This window comes from Geotrypetes seraphini, chromosome 10, assembly GCF_902459505.1.
Source record: "Geotrypetes seraphini chromosome 10, aGeoSer1.1, whole genome shotgun sequence".
In the NCBI taxonomy this organism is placed as follows: Eukaryota; Metazoa; Chordata; class Amphibia; order Gymnophiona; family Dermophiidae; genus Geotrypetes; species Geotrypetes seraphini.
The window spans coordinates 8,575,498-8,602,541 of NC_047093.1; the positions used below are offsets into that span (position 1 = coordinate 8,575,498).

At 48.3% G+C, this 27,044-nt stretch overlaps 1 protein-coding gene and 1 non-coding gene across 2 annotated transcripts in view; both read left to right on the forward strand.

The window, feature by feature from the left end:
- The window catches only part of RPL18A (ribosomal protein L18a), a 35,131-nt gene that overhangs the window by 2,781 nt on the left and 5,306 nt on the right, over positions 1-27,044 (forward strand). Inside the window, exons 2-4 of the mRNA XM_033961519.1 lie at positions 943-1,122; positions 23,434-23,563; positions 25,150-25,259. Coding sequence (XP_033817410.1) covers positions 943-1,122; positions 23,434-23,563; positions 25,150-25,259 — 420 coding nt within the window. The remainder of the gene's footprint in view (positions 1-942; positions 1,123-23,433; positions 23,564-25,149; positions 25,260-27,044) is intronic.
- On the forward strand, positions 11,796-11,927 carry LOC117368734. The gene has a single exon (XR_004540985.1). It is a non-coding gene; the product is annotated as a small nucleolar RNA SNORA68 (small nucleolar RNA).

Genomic DNA, 27,044 nt, shown 5'->3' on the forward strand with positions numbered 1-27,044 from the left:
ACTGTCGAAGGCTTTGCTAAAATCTAAATACACCACATCTATCAAACATCCTCTATCCAATCTCTGGTCACCCACTCAAAGAAATTGTCCTCATCTCGAAAAAACAGAGAATATGACAATAGCTAAAGTTCCACTATGTACAGTCCCCAGCTAATCTCTTTTTCTCTATTACTTCACACCTCTGAGCTTATTCTTAGTTTTAGGGTGCTGCCGTTCCTGAAGAGAATGCGGCAGCGAAAATGTTAACTTAAAATGCTTAGAGCAATTTATGGTGCTTTAACTTACAGAATGGAAAAACAAAGGTTTGTGGTAAAGGACTAAATTTAGCTGCACTAACCACCTGGATAAGGATTAAATTTTGATTTCATTTAAAACAAAAATTAAGTATACCTATTCAAAAACCACAAAATATCTTGTGGGGCGAGTTTGTGTTTTTTCTCGTTTTCTTGTGCAGATAGATGGTAAGATACAGATGGAGATGCATTTTGAAAGTAAAATGATGACAGGTACAGCAATACTTGTACAATTAGTTTCATGGCAACATATTAAATGAATGCTTTGAAAAGTGGAACATAATTTTACAACTTTATATAGAGCTGCTTTTTTTGTATTGCTACAAATGGAATGCCTTTTGCAGTTCAGAAAGGGGGTGAAAACTGCTTTTTGGGTGCTAGTCATGTGGCAGTGTGAGTCAGAGCAGCTGTTTTATTCTACTTTGTATTTGTCTGTATTTTAATTATGACTTTGTATGTGATTTTGTTTCCCGCCTAGATTTTTGTAGATAGGTGGGCTAGAAATAATGTTAAAATAAATCTGAGTGGGTAAATTGATAATCTTTCTTTCAAATGAACATATTTAGTGAGTGAAGAAGGTTGGAGCCTTTTACATGAAGCAAATCAAGTGTTTAATTCAAATATGTTCTCTTTTTTTTTGTCCCCCCAGTTGAGGGAGTATAAGGTTGTTGGGCGCTCCCTGCCCACGCCTAAATGCCCAACGCCGCCTCTCTATCGTATGCGAATCTTTGCACCTAATCATGTGGTTGCCAAGTCCCGTTTCTGGTACTTTGTTTCTCAACTTAAGAAGATGAAGAAATCATCAGGAGAGATCATATACTGTGGACAGGTATTGATGTTTAACACATTTATGTGGCCCTTTAACATATGCTATGGGCTCCTTAGCATCTTTCAGGTGTGAATTCCATAACCATGAGGGTATATAGGAATATGTTGGATTTTCTAGTGTCCTGTAGGGGAACACAGTCATCTGGCTTCCATAGAGAATACAGGCTTAACGGGCATACATTTAAAAAATTATCTCAAACTGATTTGTAAAACTAATTGGTTACCTGTGTAGTGTATTAAGAGCAGGCGTAACATACATGCATTTTCAGGTAATCCAAATAAGTCAAATTGTATGTATATAACATGTCCATTAAAATCTATGTAATATGTTAATAATATTCATATGGGAATATGTTATAAATGGTACGTTATTAATATGTAACTTTATATTACATTACTGACTTCTATTCCGCCTGTACCTTGCAGTTCAAGGCGGATTACATCAAAAGATGACTGGACATTTCCAGGAAAAATTACAATTTAAAGAGCTGGTTACATAATAGAGTCGTGAGGGGGGATTAAAAGATAAGTCGAAGAATAAGGATTACGTTTCAGAGAGGTTACGTAGTGGATGCTGGAAGCTTTGATGAGTTATAGGGGAATAACTGCTTACATAAAACGCTGACCAGCACAATTCAGAGTAGGATTATACACTTATGTATACACACAAGTGGATGTGAAACTACAAACTTGTCTCACCTGTTTTTAGTGCTCAAAAAAACTGCATCATCTGGATCTAAAATCAAGTGTTTTACAACTGTTTAAATTATTTAAAGAGGCATTGAAAGAATTAATGAATCCCTCATTAAAAAAGGGGGAGGGGGCTCATAGCTCACATGTCCCTAAAACACTAAGGTAAGCATTGAACTGACGTTGTTTGAGAACATAAGAGCTGCCGTACTGGGATAGACCGAAGATCCATCAAACTCAGTAGCCTACCGATCCAGGGCAAGCAATGGCTTCACCCATGTCTTTCTCAATTTCCTCCAGGAAATTGTCCAAACCTTTCTTAAAACCAGCTACACTGTCCACTCTTACCACAACTTCTGGCAATGCATTGAACTTAACTATTCTTTGAGTGAAAAAATATTTCTTCCTATTGGTTTTAAAAGTATTTCCGTGTAACTTTGAGTGTCCCCTAGTCTGATATAGAGACTGTTTGTTTAATGGTAAATATGCATGTCTGTCAACTACCGCATTATCTCGCTGTAAGATATATAGCCTAAACTATTTTTTAACTAAAACATGAAATCCTTCCAATTACAGTGAAACCTCGGTTTGCAAGTGTTTTGTAAGACGAGTAAAACACTCGAGCAAACTGTAACTCGCAAACCGAGCATTGACTCGATTTGCGAGCCCCCACCCAACCCGACCACGGGAACCAACAGTATTGCTCCCCCCGAGGCCACCGGCGCTGCTCCCTCCCTTCACGATCGTCTCCTCCCCATCTACTGACCGGCCCTGTCCTTACCCGTGTGCCACCGGAGTTAGAAAGGGCCTGCTGCCAGTGTGCTGCTGAGCCTTGAGCATCTGCGCATGCTCAAGGCCTTCTGGATCTCATCCTCACCGAGATTTTCATGAGACTCAAGATCTCATGAGAATCTCAGAGAGGGTGAGATCCAGAAGGCCTGAGCATGCGCAGATGCTCAAGGCTCAGCAGCAGACTGGCGGCAGACACTTTCTATCACCGATGGTGCAGGGATAAGGACAGGGCCAGTCGGGGAGGGGGGGGGAAGAGGCGATAGCAGCACCGGTGGCCTCGGGTGGAGCATGGGAGTCGGGGTGCGTCCGGCAGGAGTGAGCTAGCACCTGAGAGTCCCAGCAAAGGGGGTAGTGGCATCCGGCGGGGGGGGGGAGGGGGCAGCATCCGGGAGCAGCAGAGCCAACAGTGTCCAGTCCAGGCTCTGTGGCGGAGGTGGCGGTTTGCTTACAGCCAGCACCATCCGCAGTGAGAGGCAGCGAACAGCAGCAGAGGAGGAGAATTGGAGGAGCCGCGTGGATAGGTCTGTGGCAGAGGTAGCGGTGGAGATGTCCCTAATAGTAATTAAGTTTATCCCAGGACAAGCAGGCATGATATTCTCACATGTGGGTGACGTCATCTACGGAGCCCCGATGCGGAAGCATTTTCAAGCAAACTTGATTGAAGATTTAAGTTTGCTCTGCTGCTCCACGCATGCGTGCCTTCCTGCTCCACTAGGGGGTGCATCCCCTCCTGGTCTCCAGTTCAAAATTTTCCGCTGAGCCAAGAAGTCGTGTTTTTTCAGGCTCTGCCCCAACTGCCTTCTAGCACCGCAATTTTTCTTGTTTTTTCTCGATTAAGTCGCTGTGCGCAAATTTTTCTTTCTCAACTTGATTCCTGCTTCGTTTTTGACGACCCGGAGGCTTCCGGGTCCCCGTGGCCGCGTGGCTACTCGAGCCGCGGACACTTTCGATTCTATGTCCTGGCCTTTGACCGGCTTTAAAAAGTGCACCCGGTGCGAGCGGCTTCTTTCCATCACAGACCCGCATCGCCGGTGCATCCTTTGCCTGGGGGCCGCTCATCCAACCGACTCCTGCCCCCAGTGCGCTACTTTCCAGAACCGGGCCCTCCGTCGAAGAAAAGCCCGCATGGCGGATCTTTTCGCCCCAGACCAACCCTCGGCCTCGAGGTCGGCCCCGGTCTTGACCTCGGCCCCGAATACCTTGGCATCGCCTCGAGACTCGACTCCGAAGTCCTCGGGACAACAGAAAACCTCGTCTCCGGGTAAGTCCCCTCTTCCCTCTTCAGGTTCTTTACCAGCAAAGAAACCAACCTCGGGGACACCGGCGACGCATAGCGGAAGCCCCATGCTTACAGCCCCGGCGAAGCCCTCCAAGCCTTCGGGCCGTGCCTCCACCACACGGGAATACTCTGATACGAGGTCGCCCCCGGTGTAGTGCACCGAGGCAGTGGACATGCCTTCGATGCTGTCCGTGCCTCTCTTCCAGGACCTACTCTGAGCAATGATCTCGTCGGAGCTGTCCGCTGCAATGGCCCATCTACAACCGGCCACGACCCCGCATGTGCCAGACCAGCCTGAGCCTCGCGTCGAGCCACCTCGGGGAAAAGTGCACAAGCTTCGCCGCATCTCATCCTCCTCTGACTCCTCGCCGAGGCGCTCTCCCGCCACAGGGCAAAACGTCGTGCTAAACCGACAGAAACCTCGAACCGCCGTACCTCCAAGAAGGCCCGGAGTTCCCCCACTCTACGAGGCCGTTCCCCTACACCTCATACGGGACCGCTCAGGGTGGCGGAGTTATCACTCTCCAACCTGCGCATCCTCCGAACTCCCCCTCGGACCGGGGCTCCGATCCGAGCTGTCAGACTTTCACCGAGGGAGTCCGGGTTGAGATCACCGATTTGACATCGATCGGTACCCCGAACCCCGGCATCGTCGGAGATCCACAACCCCGGAACACTTTCACAGTGCTTCCCCGGTCTCGGAACGTGGATCGGAGCGGGAACCTCGATACTCGAGGGAAGCCTCCCCGTCCTTCTCCACCCGACGGATGTCTCGTTCACCGACCCCACACGGGGCCTCAGGAACATCCCGCCCATCCTTCACTCGCTTTGTCCAGGACATGGGCCACGCTTTGGACTTAGACCTCCAGTCCGACTCCAGATACTCAAAGGAGTACCTAGCAGAGCTGGACATGCCATCACTGCCCAGAGAGTCCCTTCGCTTACCGCCTAATCCGGTACTCCAACAGGCTTTCTTCAGGAACCTGGAGACCCCTTATATGGTCACAGCCGTCCCCTCCAAAATGGAGGCCAAGTACCGTACGGTACCCTACCCGGGGTTTGAACAACTACAGCTCTCCCACCAGTCGCTGTTGGTAGAATCGTCCCTGAAAAAGGTGCACCCCTCCCGGGTCTCAGCCACGGTCCCCCCAGGTCGGGAAGGCCGAACCCTGGACAAGTTCGGCAGGAGACTTTATCAAAATGCGATGATGGCCTCTAGGGTGCAAAGCTACACTTTCACCTTCACATCCTACCTCAAACACCTCATCGGACTACTTTGAGCCTTTGAGACTGACCTACCAGCCTCTCGTCAAGGAGCGTTTAGCCTGCTTGTAGAGTCCCTCTCCAACCTACGCCTCCATCTATTCCATGCGGCCTACGATGGCTTCGAACTCTCCTCCAGAGAGGCAGCCTTTGCTATCGCCATGCGCCGACTAGCTTGGCTGCGCCTGGTCGACATGGACCCCAACTTACAGGATCGGTTGGCTAACCTCCCCTGCGTGGGAAAAGAGCTGTTTGACGACACTATCGAGGCGGCTACAAAACGCCTCTCTCAACATGAACGCTCATTTGCCTCCCTTGTCCGGCAAAAGCCAAAACCGCCCGCGTCCAGGCCATTCAGGGCCCCTCCGCGCCGCTACCAGCAAAAATCCACTCCTGCTTTCTCCCGGCCTCCGCCCAGGCGTCCGCAAACCCACCACCGGGCCCCACCCAAATCCCAACCGCCTGCAACTACCAAACCATCCCCGTCCTTTTGACAGGATACGCGGAAGGGGGCTGACCCCCTCCGCCAGAGTTCCGGGCTCCCTACCTATCGGGGGCCGCCTCGGAGCTTTTTACCCTCACTAGGAACAACTCACGTTGGACGCATGGGTCCTTGGCATGATCTCATCAGGATACTCTCTCAACTTTCGAGCCATTCCCCCAGACAGCCCCCCAGGGAAGTGCCATCCCAACCGAACGCTGCTACCGCTACTCCTCTCAGAAGCTCGAGATCTGCTTCGCCTGCGAGCAGTGGAGGAGGTTCCCCCCGACCAACGGGGGAAGGGCTTCTACTCCCGTTACTTCCTGGTACCGAAGAAGACGGGAGACCTACGCCCAATACTAGACTTGAGACGACTCAACAAATTTCTGGTACTTTCCCTACCGACTCTCTACCCCCTGATCGAAAAAGGCGATTGGCTCTGCTCCCTCGATCTGAAGGAGGCGTACACACATGTTCCAGTGCACCCCGCTCACCGCAAGTTCTTGCGTTTCCAAGTAGGGGACCTGCACCTACAATACCGAGTCCTCCCCTTCGGCCTAGCATCGTCACCCCGGGTCTTCACCAAGTGCCTCGTGGTGGTCGCAGCTGCCTTACGCTCCCAGGGCCTTCAGGTATTCCCCTACCTGGACGACTGACTGATCAAAGCCCCGTCCAGGGAAGGGGTTATCTCAGCGACCCAACAGACTATTATCTACCTACAGAGTCTGGGGTTCGAGGTAAGCTTCCCAAAATCCCAACTGAGCCCCTCACAGTCCCTGCAGTTCATCGTGGCCACGCTGGACACGGTTCGCCTCCGTTCCTTCTTCCCCCCTCCACGTCTAGAGGCGTTAGTAAATCTGAGTCGAAGGATCTCAATGCTACCCTCGGTATCAGCTCGACAGATGATGACTCTACTAGGCCACATGGCCTCCACCGTCCATGTCACACCATTCGCCCGTCTCCACCTGAGAATCCCTCAATGGAACCTAGCCTCTCAATGGCGTCAAGACCGGGACTCGATCGATCGCCCCGTGACAGTGACGCCTTCCTTGCAACGATCGCTCCGCTGGTGGGCCGACTCTTCAAATCTTTCCAAAGGTTTGCTCTTCCTCGCCCCCCACACAACAAGGTGCTCACCACGGACTCATCGCAGTATGCTTGGGGAGCCCATCTGGATGGCCTACGCACTCAAGGGATGTGGTCAGCAGAGGACCGTCGCTGCCACATCAACGTGCTAGAACTTCGGGCCATCTATCTCGCAGCTGTAGCTTTTCAACATCTGCTCCACGACCGGGTGGTTCTCATCCGAACCGACAACCAGGTAGCAATGTATTACGTAAACAAACAAGGGGGAACAGGGTCTTGGCCCCTCTGTCGGGAAGCTCTGCGCCTCTGGAAATGGGCAATCTCCAACAACACCTTCCTTTGAGTGGTGTACATACAAGGAGAACAAAACTGTCTGGCGGACAGACTCAGCCGCCTCCTCCAGCCACACGAGTGGTCACTGCACTCTCAAACCTTACGACAGATGTTCGAACAGTGGGGGACGCCTCAAATAGATCTGTTCGCATCCCCCCACAATCACAAACTGCCTCTCTTCTGCTCCCGGATGTACTCCCCGGACCGGCTCGAGGCCGACGCCTTCCTCCTCAACTGGGAGGGAAGGTTCCTGTACGCGTTCCCACCGTTTCCTCTGATCCTGCGGACGCTTGTCCACCTGAAAACAGTACAAGCCACCCTGATCCTGATTGCTCCTCGCTGGCCACGCCAGCCTTGGTTTTCCCTCCTACTTCAACTCAGTGTCAGAGATCCACTGCCTCTGCCTCGGTTTCCCTCTCTACTATAACAGGGTCAGGGTTCGCTGTTACATCCCAATCTTCAATCTCTTCATCTGAATGCTTGGTTTCTTTCCCCCTGACTTCTCTCCCCGTGTCTCAATCAGTCAAGGAGATATTGGAGGCCTCTAGAAAGACCTCGACGAGAACCTGCTACTCCCAAAAGTGGACCAGATTCTCAACCTGGTGCTCCTCCCACAGCCAGGACCCGGTGTCGGTCCCCGTCCCCCTGGTCCTTGACTATTTACTTCAATTATCTCACTCCGGCCTAAAGACCAACTCCATTCGAGTACACCTCAGTGCGATTGCGGCCTTTCACCAGCCCCTGGAAGGGAAAGCCCTCTCGCTCCATCCCTTAGTCTCTCGCTTCATGAAGGATCTCCTGAATGTCCACCCTCCTCTCAAACCTCCTCCGGTAGTTTGGGACCTCAACGTGGTTCTGGCTCAACTAATGAAACCTCCATTTGAGCCCCTAGACAAATGCCATCCAAAATTCCTCACTTGGAAGGTAATTTTCCTGCTTGCGCTCACTTCCGCTCTGCGGGTTAGTGAGTTACAGGCTCTGGTAGCGGACCCACCCTTCACGGTATTCCATTACGACAAGGTGGTACTCCGCACTCATCCAAAGTTCTTGCCTAAAGTAGTGTCTGATTTTCACCTCAATCAGTCCATTGTCTTGCCTGTGTTTTTTCCCAAGCCCCACTCTCATCCCGGAGAGGTGGCGCTCCACACTCTTGACTGTAAGAGAGCGTTGGCCTTCTACTCCAACGCACTCAACCACACCGGAAAGTCCCACAATTGTTTTTGTCCTTCGACCCAAACCAGTTAGGTCACCCAGACTCCAAGCGCACCTTGTCCAACTGGTTGGCCGATTGCATCTCCTTCTGCTACGCTCAGGCTGGTCTCGCACTGCATGGTCGAGTAAAGGGACACAAGGTCCGAGCGATGGTAGCCTCCGTAGCGTTCCTCAGGTCCACACCTATTGAGGAAATCTGCAAGGCTGCCACGTGGTCTTCGGTTCATACTTTCACCTCCCATTACTGTCTGGACTCTCTGTCCAGGAGCGATGGCCGGTTCGGCCAATCGGTTTTGCGAAATCTATTTGCCTAAATTGCCAACTTCCCTCCATCCCTTTTCAGTTAGCTTGGAGGTCACCCACATGTGAGAATATCATGCCTGCTTGTCCTGGGATAAAGCACAGTTACTTACCGTAACAGGTGTTATCCAGGGACAGCAGGCATATATTCTCACAACCCGCCCACCTCCCCGAGGTTGGCTTCTTTGCTAGTTAAATGAACTGGAGACCACGAGGGGATGCGCCCCCTAGTGGAGCAGGAAGGCACGCATGCGTGGAGCAGCAGAGCAAACTTAAATCTTCAATCAAGTTTGCTTGAAAATGCTTCCGCATCGGGGCTCCGTAGATGACGTCACCCACATGTGAGAATATATGCCTGCTGTCCCTGGATAACACCTGTTACGGTAAGTAACTGCTTTTTAGGGATGTGGAACAAGCTAACTCTTATGGGAAAAGTTGCTTTGATATACGAGTGTTTTGGTTTACGAGCATGATTCTGGAACAAATTATGCTTGTAAACCTAGGTACCACTGTATATTAATTTACTAGTAACGTTTGTGACTATGGAGAAGTAAAGGATCTGAACTCTAATGGTCAAGTTTCTGGAATCCTGTGGATTGCAGGACTGGAGGCAACATGGATTCACTAGAGGTAGGTCTTGTTAGACAAATCTGATCAATTTCTTTGACTGGGTGACCAGATAATTGGATAGAGGATGTGGTGTATTTAGATTTTAGCATAGCCTTTGACAGTGTTCCACAGAGACGTTTGATAAATAAACTGAATGTGCTAGGGATGGGTCCCAAAGTGGCAGGCTGGGTCAGGAACTGGTTGAGCGGAAGGCGACAGAGGGTAGTGACCAGTGGAGATCGCTCTGAGGAAAGGGAGTTACCAGTGGTTTGCTTTAAGGTTCTGTCCTTGGACCTGTTCTTTTTAACATTTTTGTAAATGATATTGCTGAAGGGTTTTCGGGTAAGATTTGCCTCTTTGCGGATGAAACCAAAATCTGCAATAGGGTAGACATGCTCGATGGTGTGAATAACATGAAGAAAGACCTGGCGAAGCTTGAAGAATGGTCTGAAATTTGGCAGCTATAATTTAATGCTAACAAATGCAAGGTTATGCATTTGGGCTGCAAAAACCAGAAGGAACAGTATAGTTTAGGGGGTGACGAACTTATGTTCACGACGGAAGAGCGGGACTTGGGTGTGATTGTATGTAATAATAATAACAACAGTTTATATACCGCAGGAACGTGAAATTCTATGCGGTTTACAATGATTAAAAGTTACAGATTGAGTAGTACTAACAGTTAAGATTTAGCGGTCAGTTATTGCGGGGAAAGATTGTTCAGTGTAGCTGCCTAAGTACTTTAGGAACAAATATGTTTTTAGGTGTCTCCTAAATTACCCATAAGTATTCGCAAGCATGAGTAATTGTTTCAGATCTTTACCCCATAATGCTGCCTGATAAGAGAAGAGATGTTGATGTTGTCTTTTAAATTTACATCCTTTAACTGGTGGAGAAACAAAATTCAAGTTTGTGCTTCTCTTAAATTGATTGGTTGAGAAAGAGAAAAGGTCAGTAAAATCTGGGGGCTAGGCCAAAAAGTACTTTCATGATCTTAAGGTGACCAAACAGGTTGAAAAGGTGACGGCGAAAGCTAGAAGGATACTAGGCTGCATAGGGAGAGGTATGGCCAGTAGGAAAAAGGAGGTATTGATGCTCTGTATAAGGCTGGTGAGACTTCATTTAGAATATTGTGTACAATTCTGGAGCACCTTCAAAAAGATATAAAAAGGATGGAGTCGGTCCAGAGGAAGGCTACTAAAATGGTAGGTGGTCTTTGTGATAAGGCATATGGGGTCAGACTCTCAATCTCTATACTTTGGAGGAAAGGCAAGATAGGGGAGATATGATAAGAGATGTTTAAATATCTATGTCATAAAATGTGCATGAGTTGAGTCTTTCATTTGAAAGGAAACTCTGCAATGAGAGGGCATAGGATAAAGTTAAGAGGTGATAGGCTCCGGAGTAATCTGAGGAAATACTTTTTTATGGAAGGGATGGTAAATGCGTGGAACAGTCTCCCGGAAAAGGTGATGGAAACAGAGACTGTGTCTGAATTCAAGATGGCCTGAGATAAGCCCGTGGGATCTCGGAGAGAGAAAGAGATAATGGTTACTGCGGATGGGCAGACTAGATGGGCCAGTGGGCCTTTATCTGCCGTCATCTTTCTATGTTTCTAAATCTGAGGGAATGATTCAGCAGAAGAGCAGGTTATAAAGCCTTTTTGAAAAAAATTTAAAATCTCACTTGAAACAATTTGAGAAACTAGCTTTAAACCATAAAGGTAATAGATGTTTCTGGGCACTCACAAAGCATACCAACGACAAGGGATTTAAGAAGTTGTGAAACTGCCTACCATTGTGATTCCTTTGCTATACACACAGATTTGTGTTTAATTTTCCAATCTATAATACAAGTGTAGATCTTTTAAAGGGATATTCCCACAAACAAGCCCACAGTAATGTTAATCCTACCTCTACAAAATTTTTTTTTAAAAAATGATAAGTTTATAAGATTTGGGGGCCATTGATTATTCTAATGATCAGACATCTTAAACACTTTAGTATTGGATAAGATATAGGGGGGTGGGATTATGAATGATAATAATTGTTAATTATTAATATATGGGTGGGTGGGGTGGGATTATTTTATATTTATAAATTTGGAGGAATATAAATAAGATTGTCAAGTGATTAGTTAAAAATCTTTCTGATTGATTATTATACACTTGTAATATTGAAAATGAATAAAGATTTATTAAAAAAAAAATATTTAAATAGCTTAACTGAATTATTATTCAGCCTTCACATACAAATGTTGCATGTCTACTGAAAACTAATAAGCTATATCTCAAAAACTAGTAACTAGACCAATAAATTATATGGTTCAAGTACTGAAGCTGCCAAGAAAATATAAAGATCCTTCCCAAAGTGCTGGGTTTGGTTTTGGAAATATGACTTTGGTTACAAGACAAATTCCTTACCACTTATATATTAAGTCTCTATATTTATAATTTCATTAAATGGGAAGTAATGAATATGCTTTAGAGAGATTTGCATACACTGCCTCTGTTGTATGCAGATAGATCTCTTGTATATTCATTGTGAAAATCTTGAAAATCCGACCTGTTAAAGGCCAAGGCTAGACATAGAGTAATGTTACCAGCTGTCATTTGGTATTTAAATGTCAAATTGCACACAAAACCCAAAGAACATTATTATTAAGTTGTAATGTTCTTGTCCTGTGTGCATATATTAACTGTACCTTGTCGCCTTTCATGAGCTGAAGTGCTCATAAAAGTGAAATAGTTGGTTCAACACTCCTGTAATAAATCCTAAAGGCTGACTACTCGGCAAAGTATTCGGGCTTCTTCAGCTGGATTTTCTTCTTGGGGAAGAAATATGTTGTAATTTTCAAAAACTGAATACTTTCCTTTTAAATACTATCCCTGTTGGCTTTTGGATTTCTATTAGACTTCACCTAGTTGTTTGGAGGAGGCTTTTTGCAGCTGCTTGTTCATTTTGGGCTTCCAGCTCAGGTAAAACTGACCTTTTTTGGGCTACATGCTGAGCCATCATGTTCAGCTATTAGGGAGTAGGGTTTTCATCCAAAGGAAGTTGGAAAGAGTTATCGTGGCCTTAGAATTACAGGGTTCTAAGTGACAATTTTCAGTATTTTAAACTCCGATGATTTCCGGATTCTATCTGACATGTAGATGTTACAACATTCATGAGGATTTATTGCAACTTAACCGTTCCTTCATTTCATAAGAAATTACATGATAAATCTGCACATGTCATTGAACACTAAATTGCCCCACAAACCTCCACTTCAAATTCCTGAGAATGACTTTCGGGACAGTTAGAACCATGTAATTCTAAGGTCGCGTTATGCAAAGGGGTCAAAATAGTTCTCCAACCTGAGTGCTGTGGAATGAGGCGGGGAGAGAGGGAAGAATGGTGAGAGACCCATTGACTTAAAAACAAAACCTAGATCAGACCTGGGGATCCAGAGAAATGGCCAATGCATTTCTGTTGAAGAAGCAGTACAGCATCATAGTTAGGGGGTATTATCTGAAAGGATACATGAAAAAATGCTGCTGTTCTCTTAAGTTAAATATAGCGCATATAGGGGTTGAAAAGAATGCCACGATTCGTACTCTGCATGCTTTCCCAACTTATTAGATCTCTTCTTTCCGATGTACAGAGCCCATTTGTAACTGTCTTTGGGAAAAGGTTACTAAAATAAACGGATCCAAAATGTTGAGTGGCTGATTTTTTGTTCCCCCCCTCCCCCATGTCATAGGCCTATAAGCAGCCTGCAAAAATTACATATTTGAACATTAACCTTTTTTCCACAAAAGGATAGGGATTGGACTGTTTTAATAATAATAATAATAACTTTATTTTTCTATACTGCCAAAGTCAAAGTGACTTCTAGGCGGTTCACATAGAAAGAAGGCTGGACAATCAGCGAATTACAGAATTCAAGAAGAAGGATGTTACATAATAAACTAGAGAAACATGGGGAAAGAATACATGAGAGAAGAAAGATGTTACATAATACATTGGGGTTATAAGGGGAAAGAATACCTGAGAGAGGTCATCTGATTAGGCAAGGAATTTGTCAAATAGAGCGGTATTAATTGATTTTCGGAATGTGTTGTAGCTTTATTTTACAGATAGTTTGCACCAACAAAATTCATTAAAAGCTAATTTTTTGTTGAATCTTTGCCCCCTTTTCTAGAGAGATTCACATTTATTCCAGTGGGAGTTATGGCTAGGTTTCATACTGTAGCTCCCTTTGAAACCTGCCATTATAATCTGGGAACCCAATAGTCATCCATGGCGATCTGTGTTTTGCTGACTGCAGCTGGTGTTCTTTTCAGAAGTTCAGTGCTGGACCATGTCTGGACTCTGACGGAGCAATATACAGCACTTAAACTGGTTATGGTGAACTGCATAAAGATAGGACTGACTTCTTATAGCATCCTATTGATGCAGTTACTTTGGCCAGTTAAGTACTGAATATTGACGGTTTACTGGCCAAGGTCTGATGCTGCTTCTGGAATGCCTCCAAAGTAGCTGGTTTTGTTTCCCTGAATATGCTTGGTTAGCCCTGGACAGAAAGAAAAATGAAGGCAGGTAAAGACCATATGGCCTATCCAATGTGCCCATCCATGCCGTCTGCTCTCCCTTAGAGATCTTATTTTTATCCCAGGACAAGCAAGCATAATATTCTCACATGTGGGTGACGTCATCTATGGAGCCCCGATGCGGAAGCATTTTCAAGCAAACTTGATTGAAGATTGAAGTTTGCTCTGCTGCTCCACGCATGCGTGCCTTCCTGCTCCACTAGGGGGTGCATCCCCTCGTGGTCTCCAGTTCAAAATTTTCCGCTGAGCCTAGAAGTTGTGTTTTTTCAGGCTCTGCCCCAACTTGATTCCTGCTTCGTTTTTCACCAACCTGGAGGCTTCCGGGTCCCCGTGGCCGCGTGGCTACTCGAGCCACGGCCACTTTCGATTCTATGTTCCGGCCTTTGACCGGCTTTAAAAAGTGCACCCGGTGCGAGCGGCTTCTTTCCATCACAGACCCACATCGCCGGTGCATCCTTTGCCTGGGGGCCGCTCATCCAACCGACTCCTGCCCCCAGTGCGCTACTTTCCAGAACCGGGCCCTCCGTCGAAGGAAAGCCCGCTTGGCGGATCTTTTCGCCCCAGACCAACCCTCTACCTCGGCCCCGAATACCTCGGCATCGCCTCGAGACTCGACCCCGAAGTCCTCGGGACAACAGAAAACCTCGGTTCCGGGTAAGTCCCCTCTACCCTCTTCAGGTTCTTTACCAGCAAAGAAACCAACCTCGGGGACACCGGCGACGCATGGCGGAAGCCCCATGTTTACAGCCCCGGCGAAGCCCTCCAAGCCTTCGGGCTGTGCCTCCACCACACGGGAATACTCTGATACGAGGTCGCCCCCGGTGGAGTGCACCGAGGCAATGGACATGCCTTCGATGCTGTCCGTGCCTGTCTTCCAGGACCTACCTACCTACCACAGGGCTCAGTCTTGGGCCCAATCCTATTCAACATCTTTATAAGAGACTTGGCAGAAGGGCTTCGAGGTAAAATAACATTATTCGCCGATGACGCCAAACTGAGTAATGTAGTGGGCAAATGCACAACAGATGAAGATTCAGTGCCCGACAACATGATGCACGACCTACTCCTACTGGAGCGATGGTCTAGGACATGGCAACTCAACTTCAATGCCAAAAAATGCAAAGTTATGCACCTGGGCAGCCAGAATCCATGCAAGTTTTATACCCTTAATGGCGAGATCCTAGCAAAAACGGTAGCAGAACGAGACTTGGGGGTAATCGTCAGTGAGGACATGAAGTCTGCCAACAAGTGGAGCAGGCTTCGTCCAAGGCAAGACAAATCATGGGCTGCATACGAAGGGGTTTCGTCAGTCGTAAGGCGGAAGTCATTATGCCATTGTATAGATCCATGGTGAGGCCCCACCTGGAATACTGTGTGCAATTCTGGAGGCCGCATTATCGCAAGGATGTGCTGAGACTGGAGTCGGTGCAAAGAATGGCCACCCGGATGGTCTCGGGACTCAAGGATCTACCATACGAAAAACGGCTTGACAAATTACAGCTATACTCGCTCGAGGAGCGCAGAGAGAGGGGGGACATGATCGAGACGTTCAAGTATCTTACGGGCCGCATCGAGGCGGAGGAAGATATCTTCTTTTTCAAGGGTCCCACGACAACAAGAGAGCATCCGTTGAAAATCAGTGGCGGGAAACTACGAGGTGACACCAGGAAATTCTTTTTCACTGAAAGAGTGGTTGATCGCTGGAATAGTCTTCCACTACAGGTGATTGAGGCCAGCAGCGTGCCTGATTTTAAGGCCAAATGGGATCGGCACATGGGATCTATTCACAGGGCAAAGGTAGGGGATCGGAGCAGGAACCTCGATACTCGAGGGAAGCCTCCCCGTCCTTCTCCACCCGACGGATGTCTCGTTCACCGACCCCACACGGGGCCTCGGGAACATCCCGCCCATCCTTCACTCGCTTTATCCAGGACATGGGCCACGCTTTGGACTTAGACCTCCAGTCCGACTCCAGATACTCAAAGGAGTACCTAGCGGAGCTGGACATGCCATCACTGCCCAGAGAGTCCCTTCGCTTACCGCCTAATCCGGTACTCCAACAGGCTTTCTTCAGGAACCTGGAGACCCCCTATATGGTCACAGCCGTCCCCTCCAAAATGGAGGCCAAGTACCGTACGGTACCCTACCCGGGGTTTGAACAACTACAGCTCTCCCACCAGTCGCTGTTGGTAGAATCGTCCCTGAAAAAGGTGCACCCCTCCCGGGTCTCAGCCACGGTCCCCCCAGGTCGGGAAGGCCGAACCCTGGACAAGTTCGGCAGGAGACTTTATCAAAATGCGATGATGGCCTCTAGGGTGCAAAGCTACACTTTCACCTTCACATCCTACCTCAAACACCTCATCGGACTACTTTGAGCCTTTGAGACTGACCTACCAGCCTCTCGTCAAGGAGCGTTTAGCCTGCTTGTAGAGTCCCTCTCCAACCTACGCCTCCATCTATTCCACGCGGCCTACGATGGCTTCGAACTCTCCTCCAGAGAGGCAGCCTTTGCTATCGCCATGCGCCGACTAGCTTGGCTGCGCCTGGTCGACATGGACCCCAACTTACAGGACCGGTTGGCTAACCTCCCCTGCGTGGGAAAAGAGCTGTTTGACGACACTATCGAGGCGGCTACAAAACGCCTCTCTCAACACGAACGCTCATTTGCCTCCCTTGTCCGGCAAAAGCCAAAACCGCCCGCGTCCAGGCCATTCAGGGCCCCTCCGCGCCGCTACCCGCAAAAATCCACTCCTGCCTTCTCGCGGCCTCCGCCCAGGCGTCCGCAAACCCACCACCGGGCCCCACCCAAATCCCAACCGCCTGCAACTACCAAACCATCCCCGTCCTTTTGACAGGATATGCGGAAGGGGACTGACCCCCTCCGCCAGAGTTCCAGGCTCCCTACCTATCGGGGGCCGCCTCGGAGCCTTTTACCCTCACTGGGAACAACTCACGTCGGACGCATGGGTCCTTGGCGTGATCTCATCAGGATACTCTCTCAACTTTCGAGCCATTCCCCCAGACAGCCCCCCAGGGAAGTGCCCTCCCAACCGAACGCTGCTACCACTACTCCTCTCAGAAGCTCGAGATCTGCTTCGCCTGCGAGCAGTGGAGGAGGTTCCCCCCGACCAACAGGGGAAGGGCTTCTTCTCCCGTTACTTCCTGGTACCGAAGAAAACGGGAGACCTACGCCCAATACTAGACTTGAGACGACTCAACAAATTTCTGGTACGGGGAAAAATTTCGGATGCTTTCCCTACCGACCCTCTACCCCCTGATCAAAAAAGGCGATTGGCTCTGCTCCCTCGATCTGAAGGAGGCGTACACACATGTTCCAGTGCATCCCGCTCACCGCAAGTTCTTGCGTTTCCAAGTAGGGGACCTGCACCTACAATACCGAGTCCTCCCCTTCGGCCTAGCATCGTCACCCCGGGTCTTCACCAAGTGCCTCGTGGTGGTCGCAGCTGCCTTACGCTCCCAGGGCCTTCAGGTATTCCCCTACCTGGACGACTGGCTGATCCAAGCCCCGTCCAGGGAAGGGGTTATCTCAGCGACCCAACAGACTATTATCTACCTACAGAGTCTGGGGTTCGAGGTAAATTTCCCAAAATCCCAACTGAGTCCCTCGCAATCCCTGCAGTTCATCAGGGCCACGCTGGACGCGGTTCGCCTCCGTTCCTTCCTCCCCCCTCCACGTCTAGAGGCGTTAGTAAATCTGAGTCGAAAGATCTCACTGCTACCCTCGGTATCAGCTCGACAGATGATGACTCTACTAGGCCACATGGCCTCCACCGTCCACGTCACACCATTCGCCCGTCTCCACCTGAGAATCCCTCAATGGAACCTAGCCTCTCAATGGCGTCAAGATCGGGACTCGATCGATCGCCCCGTGACAGTGACTCCTTCCTTGCAACGATCGCTCCGCTGGTGGGCCGACTCTTCAAATCTTTCCAAAGGTTTGCTCTTCCTCGCCCTCCCACACAACAAGGTCCTCACCATGGACTCATCGGAGTACGCTTGGGGAGCCCATCTGGATGGCCTATGCACTCAAGGGATGTGGTCAGCAGAGGACCGTCGCTGCCACATCAACGTGCTAGAGCTTCGGGCCATCTATCTCGCAGCTGTAGCTTTTCAACATCTGCTCCACGACCGGGTAGTTCTCATCCGAACCGACAACCAGGTAGCAATGTACTACGTAAACAAACAAGGGGGAACAGGGTCTTGGCCCCTCTGCCGGGAAGCTCTGCGCCTCTGGAAATGGGCAATCTCCAACAACATCTTCCTTCGAGCGGTGTACATACAAGGAGAACAAACTGTCTGGCGGACAGACTCAGCCGCCTCCTCCAGCCACACGAATGGTCACTGCACTCTCAGACCTTACGACAGGTGTTCGAACAGTGGGGGACACCTCAAATAGATCTGTTCGCATCCCCCCACAATCACAAACTGCCTCTCTTCTGCTCCCGGATGTACTCCCCGGACCGGCTCGAGGCCGACGCCTTCCTCCTCGACTGGGAGGGAAGGTTCCTGTACGCGTTTCCACCGTTTCCTCTGATCCTGCGGACGCTTTTCCACCTGAAAACAGTACAAGCCACCCTGATCCTGATCGCTCCTCGCTGGCCACACCAGCCTTGGTTTTCCCTCCTACTTCAACTCAGTGTCAGAGATCCACTGCCTCTGCCTCGGTTTCCCTTTCTACTATCACAGGGTCATGGTTCGCTGTTACATCCCAATCTTCAATCTCTTCATCTGAATGCTTGGTTTCTTTCCCCCTGACTTCTCTCCCCGTGTCTCAATCAGTCAAGGAGATACTGGAAGCCTCTAGAAAAACCTCGACGAGAACCTGCTACTCCCAAAAGTGGACCAGATTCTCAACTGGTGCTCCTCCCACAGCCAGGACCCGGTGTCGGTCCCCGTCCCTCTGGTCCTTGACTATTTACTTCAATTATCTCACTCCGGCCTAAAGACCAACTCCATTCGAGTACACCTCAGTGCGATTGCGGCCTTTCACCAGCCCCTGGAAGGGAAAGCCCTCTCGCTCCATCCCTTAGTCTCTCGCTTCATGAAGGGTCTCCTGAATGTCCACCCTCCTCTCAAAACTCCTCCGGTGGTTTGGGACCTCAACGTGGTTCTGGCTCAACTAATGAAACCTCCATTTGAGCCCCTAGACAAATGCCATCCAAAATTCCTCACTTGGAAGGTAATTTTCCTGCTTGCGCTCACTTCCGCTCTGCGGGTTAGTGAGTTACAGGCTCTGGTAGCGGACCCACCCTTCACGGTATTCCATCACGACAAGGTGGTACTCCGCACTCATCCAAAGTTCTTGCCTAAAGTAGTGTCTGATTTTCACCTCAATCAGTCCATTGTCTTGCCTGTGTTTTTTCCCAAGCCCCACTCTCATCCCGGAGAGGTGGCGCTCCACACTCTTGACTGTAAGAGAGCGTTGGCCTTCTACCTCCAACGCACTCAGCACACCGGAAAGTCCCACAATTGTTTTTGTCCTTCGACCCAAACCGGTTAGGTCACCAGTTTCCAAGCGCACCATGTCCAACTGGTTGGCCGATTGCATCTCCTTCTGCTGCTACGCTCAGGCTGGTCTCGCGCTGCATGGTCGAGTAACGAGACACAAGGTCCGAGCAATGGCAGCCTCCGTAGCGTTCCTCAGGTCCACACCTATCGAGGAAATCTGCAAGGCTGCCACGTGGTCTTCGGTTCATACTTTCACCTCCCACTACTGTCTGGACTCACTGTCCAGGAGCGATGGCCGGTTCGGCCAATCGGTTTTGCGAAATCTATTTGCTTAAATTGCCAACTTCCTTCCATCCCTTTTCAGTTAGCTTGGAGGTCACCCACATGTGAGAATATCATGCCTGCTTGTCCTGGGATAAAGCACAGTTACTTACCGTAACAGGTGTTATCCAGGGACAGCAGGCATATATTCTCACAACCCGCCCACCTCCCCGAGGTTGGCTTCTTTGCTAGTTAAGTGAACTGGAGACCACAAGGGGATGCGCCCCCTAGTGGAGCAGGAAGGCACGCATGCGTGGAGCAGCAGAGCAAACTTAAATCTTCAATCAAGTTTGCTTGAAAATGCTTCCGCATCGGGGCTCTGTAGATGACGTCACCCACATGTGAGAATATATGCCTGCTGTCCCTGGATAACACCTGTTACGGTAAGTAACTGTGCTATTCGTCCCAAGCTTGCTTGAATTTGAATACAATTTTTGTCTCCACTCTTTCCATGAAGGACTATTTTTCTCAGGTTACTTCTAAATCTGTCCTCTTACACCTTCATCTTGTGGGCTCCCCTAATTGAAAGAGACGGTGTGCGTTTATACTACATGGGTGTTTAAACATCTTTATCATATCTCCATTCTCCAGCCTTTCCTCCAAATTACACGTATTGAGACCTTTAAGTCTGTCCCATATACTTTTTATGACAGACCACTGACCATTTTAGTAACGGTCCTCTGGACCAACTCCATCTTGTTTATATCTTTTTAATGGTGTGGTCTCCCAATTTGTACACAGTATTCTAAATGAGATCACCCCAGAGTCATATACAGGGGCATACCATACAGTACGGTTTCTTTTATATCGCAAATTTCAACTGGGATTCAGTGCGGTTTACAATAAGAGTGAAGACATTTACAATAAGGTTGATACGGTTTACAATAAGATGGATAAGATTCACAATAGGATGTGGTGGATTCCTTGACGAGGGTCATACTGAGGGCGTGAACAACAGTCAAGGTAATATAGGCAGGTTAGACTGTATATGTTTGAGGAAGAGCGTTCCAGATTTTTACCACTCCCTTGGTGAAGAACAACTTCCTTACGTTTGTATGGAATCTATCCCCTTTTAACTTTAGAGAGTGTCCTCTTGTTCTCTCTACCTTGAAGAGGGTGAACATCCTGTCTTTATCTACGAAGTCTTGAATGTTTTGATCATGTCCCCTCTGTCTCCTCTTTTCAAGGAGAAGAGGCCCAGTTTCTCTAATCTCTCACTGTATGGCACTTTGACTGGGTGACCAGACAATTGGATAGAGGATGTGCGCTAGATGTGGTGTGTTTAGATTTTAGCAAACAATATTGCTGAAGGGCTATCTGGTAAGATTTGCCTCTTTGCAGATGATACCAAAATCTGCAGTAGAGTAGACACGGCGTATGGTGTGAATAACATGAAGAAAGACCTGGCGATGCTTGAAGAATGGTCTGAAATTTGGCAGCTAAAATTTAATGCTAATAAATGCAAGGTCATGCATTTGGGCTGCCTGAGGGAACGGTACATTTTAGGAGGTGAAGAACTTATGTGCATGACAGAAAAGCGGGACTTGGGTGTGATTGTATGTGATGATCTTAAGGTGGCCAAACAGGTTGAAAAGGTGTCGGTGAAGGATGCTAGGGGGCTTTCGGAGAGCTATGGCCAGTAGGAAAAAGGAGGTATTGATGCTCCTGTATAAGACTCTGGTGAGACCTCATGTACAATTCTGGAGGCCACTCCTTCAAAAAGATATAAAAAGGATGGAGTCTGTCCAGAGGAAGGTTACTGAAATGGTGTGTGGTCTTTGTCATAAGGCGTTTGGGGACAGACTTTAAAGATTTCAATCTGTATACTTTGGAGGAAAGGCGGGAGAGGGGAGATATGATAGAGATGTTTAAATACCTATGTGGCGTAAATGTGCACGAGTCTCTTTCATTTGAAAGGAAGCTCTGGAATGAGAGGGCATAGGATGAAGTTATGAGGTGATATTTTACTCCTGAGCCTGGCAGTGTTTTTCTCAATTCGGTCCTGGAGTCCCCCCTTGCCAGTCAGGTTTTCAAGATATCCACAATGAATATGCATGAAAGAAATTTGCATATAATGGAGGCAATGTATGCAAATTCAATGTGGATATCCTGAAAACCTTATTGGCAAGGGGGGACTCCAGGACCGAGTTGAGAAACACTGATCTGAGGAAATTCTTTTTTACAGAAAGGGTGATAGATGCATGGAACAGTCTCTGGGTAGAGGTGGTGGAGTCAGAGACTGGGATAGTCAGGTGGGATCTCGGAGAGAGGAAGAGATAATGGTTACTGCGGAGGGGCAGATTGGATGGGCTATTTATATTTTGCACAGTATAGGAGAAAATTAATCTTTTATTTCTTTGGTGTACTATATGGAAGATGTGGATTCTTATGATTTTGGTTTAATTTATTTTTTAATCATTTGTGGTCAGTCATGTATTTAGCATTTGTGTTCTCTGTGTGTGACTGAGGTGTTCCGTTAGGATGAATTGTCTATGTAGCATTCAGTTTTCCTGATAGTGGAGGGGAGATGGGGTTTTTTTGATCCTTTTTCTGTATTTATGATTTATAAAATGACAGTTGTACAGCATATTGTTCCTTTTATTACTTTAATAAAATGATTTCAATATAAAATAGCTATTCAAGACTTGTGTGGATGGGGATGTGGGGACTGGGACAGATTTTTTCCCCCGCATCATTCTCTAAACCATATTTCTGTGACCGCCACTAAATCTAAATGGGTCTCTCCCATACTTGACTGCTTTCTAGATAGTTATCCTTTTTGCCCATTTTGTTTCGAGCCATTTAATGCTTCAGTAACCTAAGGATTTATACTTGGGGACTTTAATCATCCAGCCCCAATGATTCTGGTTTAAAACCCTCTTTGCCTCTCCTGCAAGCTCTAACAGAAGTATGAACAGACACTGATTGTCAACAGAAGGTAAACACTTGCAATATCCATGCTTATGTCTGCTGCAGTCCATTTGCAGAGCTGCCAGACAGACATAGTACATGGCAGCAGCAGCCCTCTGGCATTCATTACCCCTGCCCCCTTCCCCCCCCCCAATAGACTTGTGATTGAGAGGACAACTTTAAAAGGTCACGTGCAGGATACAGAAATAAGCTGTGTTAGTGCACCTCAGTGTTTATATGGTTTAATTCTGATTTTTTTTTTCTTTTTAATTTCTTTATTCATTTTTACATATTACAACAAGTGTTTCAGAAAAATTCATATGATCTTATAAATACACACTTGATTTTCCTTCATGTAACACTTTAAGTACAACACATCATTCTTATATTCATATTATATTTATATTCTGATTTCTTAATTTAAATTGATAATGGCCAGTTTGTCAACTTGGGACTTGTACAGCTCACCAGTTATATTTACAACTGACCCCAAAATGTCTGACACGATGTGGAAGATCAATGTTTATAGCTGCTGGTTTAGAATCGGAGAAGCCAGAGTTAACAAATTGTTGCTGCTTTGTGACCTCGGACTAATTACTTCACGCTGGTGCCTCAGATATAAGCTTCGATTATAAGCTCCCTGGGGATGTGACCTACATTCATGTACAATAGTTAACTTGTGCTGTGCTACCAATGAAAAAAGAATGAGCTAAATATAAATACAGCTACAGATTTGATATAAGGAAACAGGCGGGCTACTATTCAAGATTTCTCCCGAAAACCACTTCAAGCTTGCATGGTCTGTTGTAACTTAGTGCAGCTCACCTTATCCCTTTCACAGTCCTGTGTTCCCCCCACCCACCCCTCCTCGCCCCAAAAAAGAAACTTAAGATTTAATTTTATTATGCAGGGAGACCTAGATAAAGGAATGATGGAAAACCTCTTACGTGTCTCCTTTTTGAAATGCTTGCAGGTTTTTGAGAAGTCTCCACTGAGGGTGAAGAACTTTGGGATCTGGTTGCGCTATGATTCTCGCAGTGGAACTCACAATATGTACAGGGAATACAGAGACCTGACTACTGCTGGTGCTGTGACACAGTGCTGTAAGGAAACTCAATAAGATGTTTTTTAAATGTTTGCTTAAACAGTTTTCTGGATGAGAGTAATGAAAGTTTCAGATTACTGATTGCTACTAGGATTGCATTTCAGTTAAAACTTAACAATATTGTATTTATTAGTAAATAACCATAACAAGGACTGCAAAAAACCCCCCACTCATTCAGCATTAGTAAACTATACATTATAGTATTACACTTCCCCCTCCCGCCTGCGAATATTAAAAAACTGTGAATAATATTAGGGCCGGTTCTGCCCCTAACCCCCACTTCCCACTGGCTATTTTAAGCCCTGTAAGCCTTACCTGGTGGTCTAGCGGGTTTTCGGGCAGGAGCAATCTTCCCACGCTTCTGCCCCATGCAGATCACTCACAGGAAATGGCTGCCTTGAGCTCCCGTCATCTCTCAAGCCATTTCCTGTGTGCGAGCTGCAAAGGGCAGGAGCGTGGGAAGATCGCTCCTGCCCAAAAACCTGCTAGACCACCAGGTAGGGCTTAAAAAGCCCAAAAACTGAAAATGATTTTTTTGACAGAAAATTGTGAATAATCAAAACCGTAGATAAAGAAACTGCGAATATGGAGGGGGAAGTGTAGTATACTTTAAGCACATATCAGATTTTACGCTTCAAATTGTAAATAAAAAGGGGAAGATGGCCAAGCCACAATGGTCAGCTGCATGTGACCTTTGTTTTACAGCAGTGATCTCAAGCCCACGGGCCACATGCGGCCCCACAGGGACTATTTTTCAGCCCGCAACTGTCCTCGACTAAAGCAGGGGTCTCCAATCTACTTCCCTTCCAACTGCCCTCCCCCAAGCCACCGCAATCGGGGAACAGGCCAGCGCCCGAGGTCTTACTTCTCCCTGCCCTCCCCCAAGCCACTACTATCGGGGAACAGGCCGCACCTAGGTCTTAACTCTCCCTGTTTATCTTCCCCAGCTTGGAGCCAACCAATTCTCGCCACTCGACGTCAATTCTAACGTCGGGGAGGACGTTCCGGGCCAGCCAATCGTTTAGCAATAGTTTAGCACGTTCCCACCTCTCTCCAGCCTTCCTCCCGGCATCCCGGCCTTACCTGGTGGTCTAGCGGGCTTTCGGGGCAGGAGCAATATTTCTATGCTCCTGCCCCGTGTAGATTGCCATAATGGCTGCCGTGAGCTCCCATCATAGTCTCGAGAGACTATGGGAACTCGTATTGGCGATCTGCACGGGGCAGGAGCGTAGGAAGATCGCTCCTGCCCCGAAAGCCCGCTAGACCACCAGGTAAGCCCAGGATGCCGGGAGGGAGAGGTGGTGGTGGGTTAGAGCTGGACGAGAAGCTATTTGCAGTTTTTCTCAATTCGGGATTCGGCTCTGCCCCTATCCCCCGCGAATACCGAGGGAGAAGTGTAATATCTGGACTCCTATTTTAAGAGTATGTTGTCCTAAGCACAGGTGGAGTTTTTCAGAATTGGAGCTTCATTTGGTGATTACTAGTTCTGATGTATACTAATGGCAGCGCCTCCTAACCAATTTTTGATGAGTTCCTATGCTAACATCCGTGGAATGCTAAATAACCATGATGACTTTCTTGCAGATCGTGATATGGGTGCTCGCCATCGTGCTCGGGCCCACTCCATTCAGATTATGAAAGTTGTGCAGATAGCAGCTAGCAAGTGTCGTAGACCTGCAGTCAAACAGTTTCATGTAAGAGAAATCTGTATATTAGCAATTTCTTTAGCACTCTCCAGACCAGTAGAGGTTAACTTTACGAATGGGTATATATCTAATCATGACCAGCAGGTGGAGACTGAAAACAAAACTTTGGGACAGTATATCCTAGCCCCTCCTCTCTATTTCCCTCAGTCTTCTTTCAGTCTCCAGCAGGTGTTGAGTGATCTGTACCCATCTCCCTTGGTAGGGCTGTTGGAATTTGTTTAGGGGGTTTATTGTCCCTGTTTTTAGCCGGACGGAGCTTGGGCGGACTCTGTTTGGGGGTTCGTCCGACCTCGGGGGTGTTAAACCCGGCGGGTCACGAGCGGGGTCCCTCCCACCACTTCCTCCACCTCCCCACATTTTTTTAGAGGAGCCTCAGCAGTAAGCCTTGCCCCCTAAGTCAAGCAAGGCATATTGCTTCGAGAGCCTGTGGAGTCTGTTCTGTAAAAAAAAAAAAAAAAATCCTGAGGTAGTGCTGGTCTGAAGGGTTGTTTCCCTTTAAGAAAACTGTATTTTACTGTATTTTTTCATGTAACCAGCACTTTTTTATAGCTAGGTCGCGTATGGAGCAATTGTGCCCTTCTCCGGGGGAGTAGGACACAATTTTAGTCCAGCCGCGAGGCACTCGCGGCCGGCCTGAACTCGGCGGTTTGGGTCGGTGAGGTGGTGGAGCTCCGTCGGCAGCGGCTGCAGGCGCCCAGAGCTCCCCGCCGATGGTGCCTCGCGAGTCGGCTTGGAGCAGTGGGGAAGCCCGGTCTTCCACAACCGCCCACGGAGGGATTCCCCGAAGGATTCCCTCTCAGCTGATTTTTTGACAGCTGATGCCGGCTTGCCTGCTTTAGCGGCTGAGACTATTCAGGTTTCTCAGCCGCTTCAGGCTATGGAGGGAGCTTTTTTGGCGGGAAAACCGCCATCTTCTCTGTCTGGCCCCTCCATTTTGTCTTCCACCTCAGGTGACCTTCCCCCTGTTTTGACTATGCAGGGGCAAGGTTCTGCTGGGTCCCCTGCTGTGGCAGGGAGTCCCTTGGGACCCTCGGGGGGTTTTTCTCCTGAATTTTTCTTTTCTTTATGCAGAGCCTATTTTCAGACGGCTGGGGGTCCCGGTTGCGCCCAGGGGGTTTCGGGGGGTGGGTTTTCCTCCGCGCTCCCTGCGGCTTTGCCTCTTTCGTCTGGCATGACGTCCCCTCCGCCGCCTCCCTTGTCCAAGCGTCCGCGGGTGTCGTGGGACGAGAATTTGTGGTCGGAGGAACGGGTCGGTCTGGAGGAGGACCTGGACCCTTCTGAGGAGTTCCAGGACTCTCTGGAGGGGACGGAAGCTGGCGGCGGGTTGTCGGATTTCCCGTTCTCCAGTGACGAGGCGTCCGTGGTGCGCCTTTTTCAGAAAGATGAGCTGCCTGACCTTATTCAGCAGGTTTCTTCGGTTTTGCGTTTTGAGGACGCGCCGCCGGAGACTCCGCGTGTGGGGGACCCCCTGTTACGGGGGATCCGTTCCGTTTCCCGCTCTTTTCCTATGCATCAGGATATTCGGGATATTATTCTGGAGCAGTGGAAAACGCCGGAGACGCCGTTTCGGCTGGCGCGCAGCATGGCTCGCCTGTATCCCATTCCGGAAGGGGATCGGGCTACGTTAGCTTCGCCAGTCGTGGATGCGGTGGTCTCGGCAATTTCCAAGCGGCATACCGTGCCTGTTGAGGGCGGTTCTGCCTTGCGGGACTCTGAGGAGCGCAAATTGGAGAGCATCCTTAAGCAAAATTTTCAGGTCTCTGCCTTTGGGGT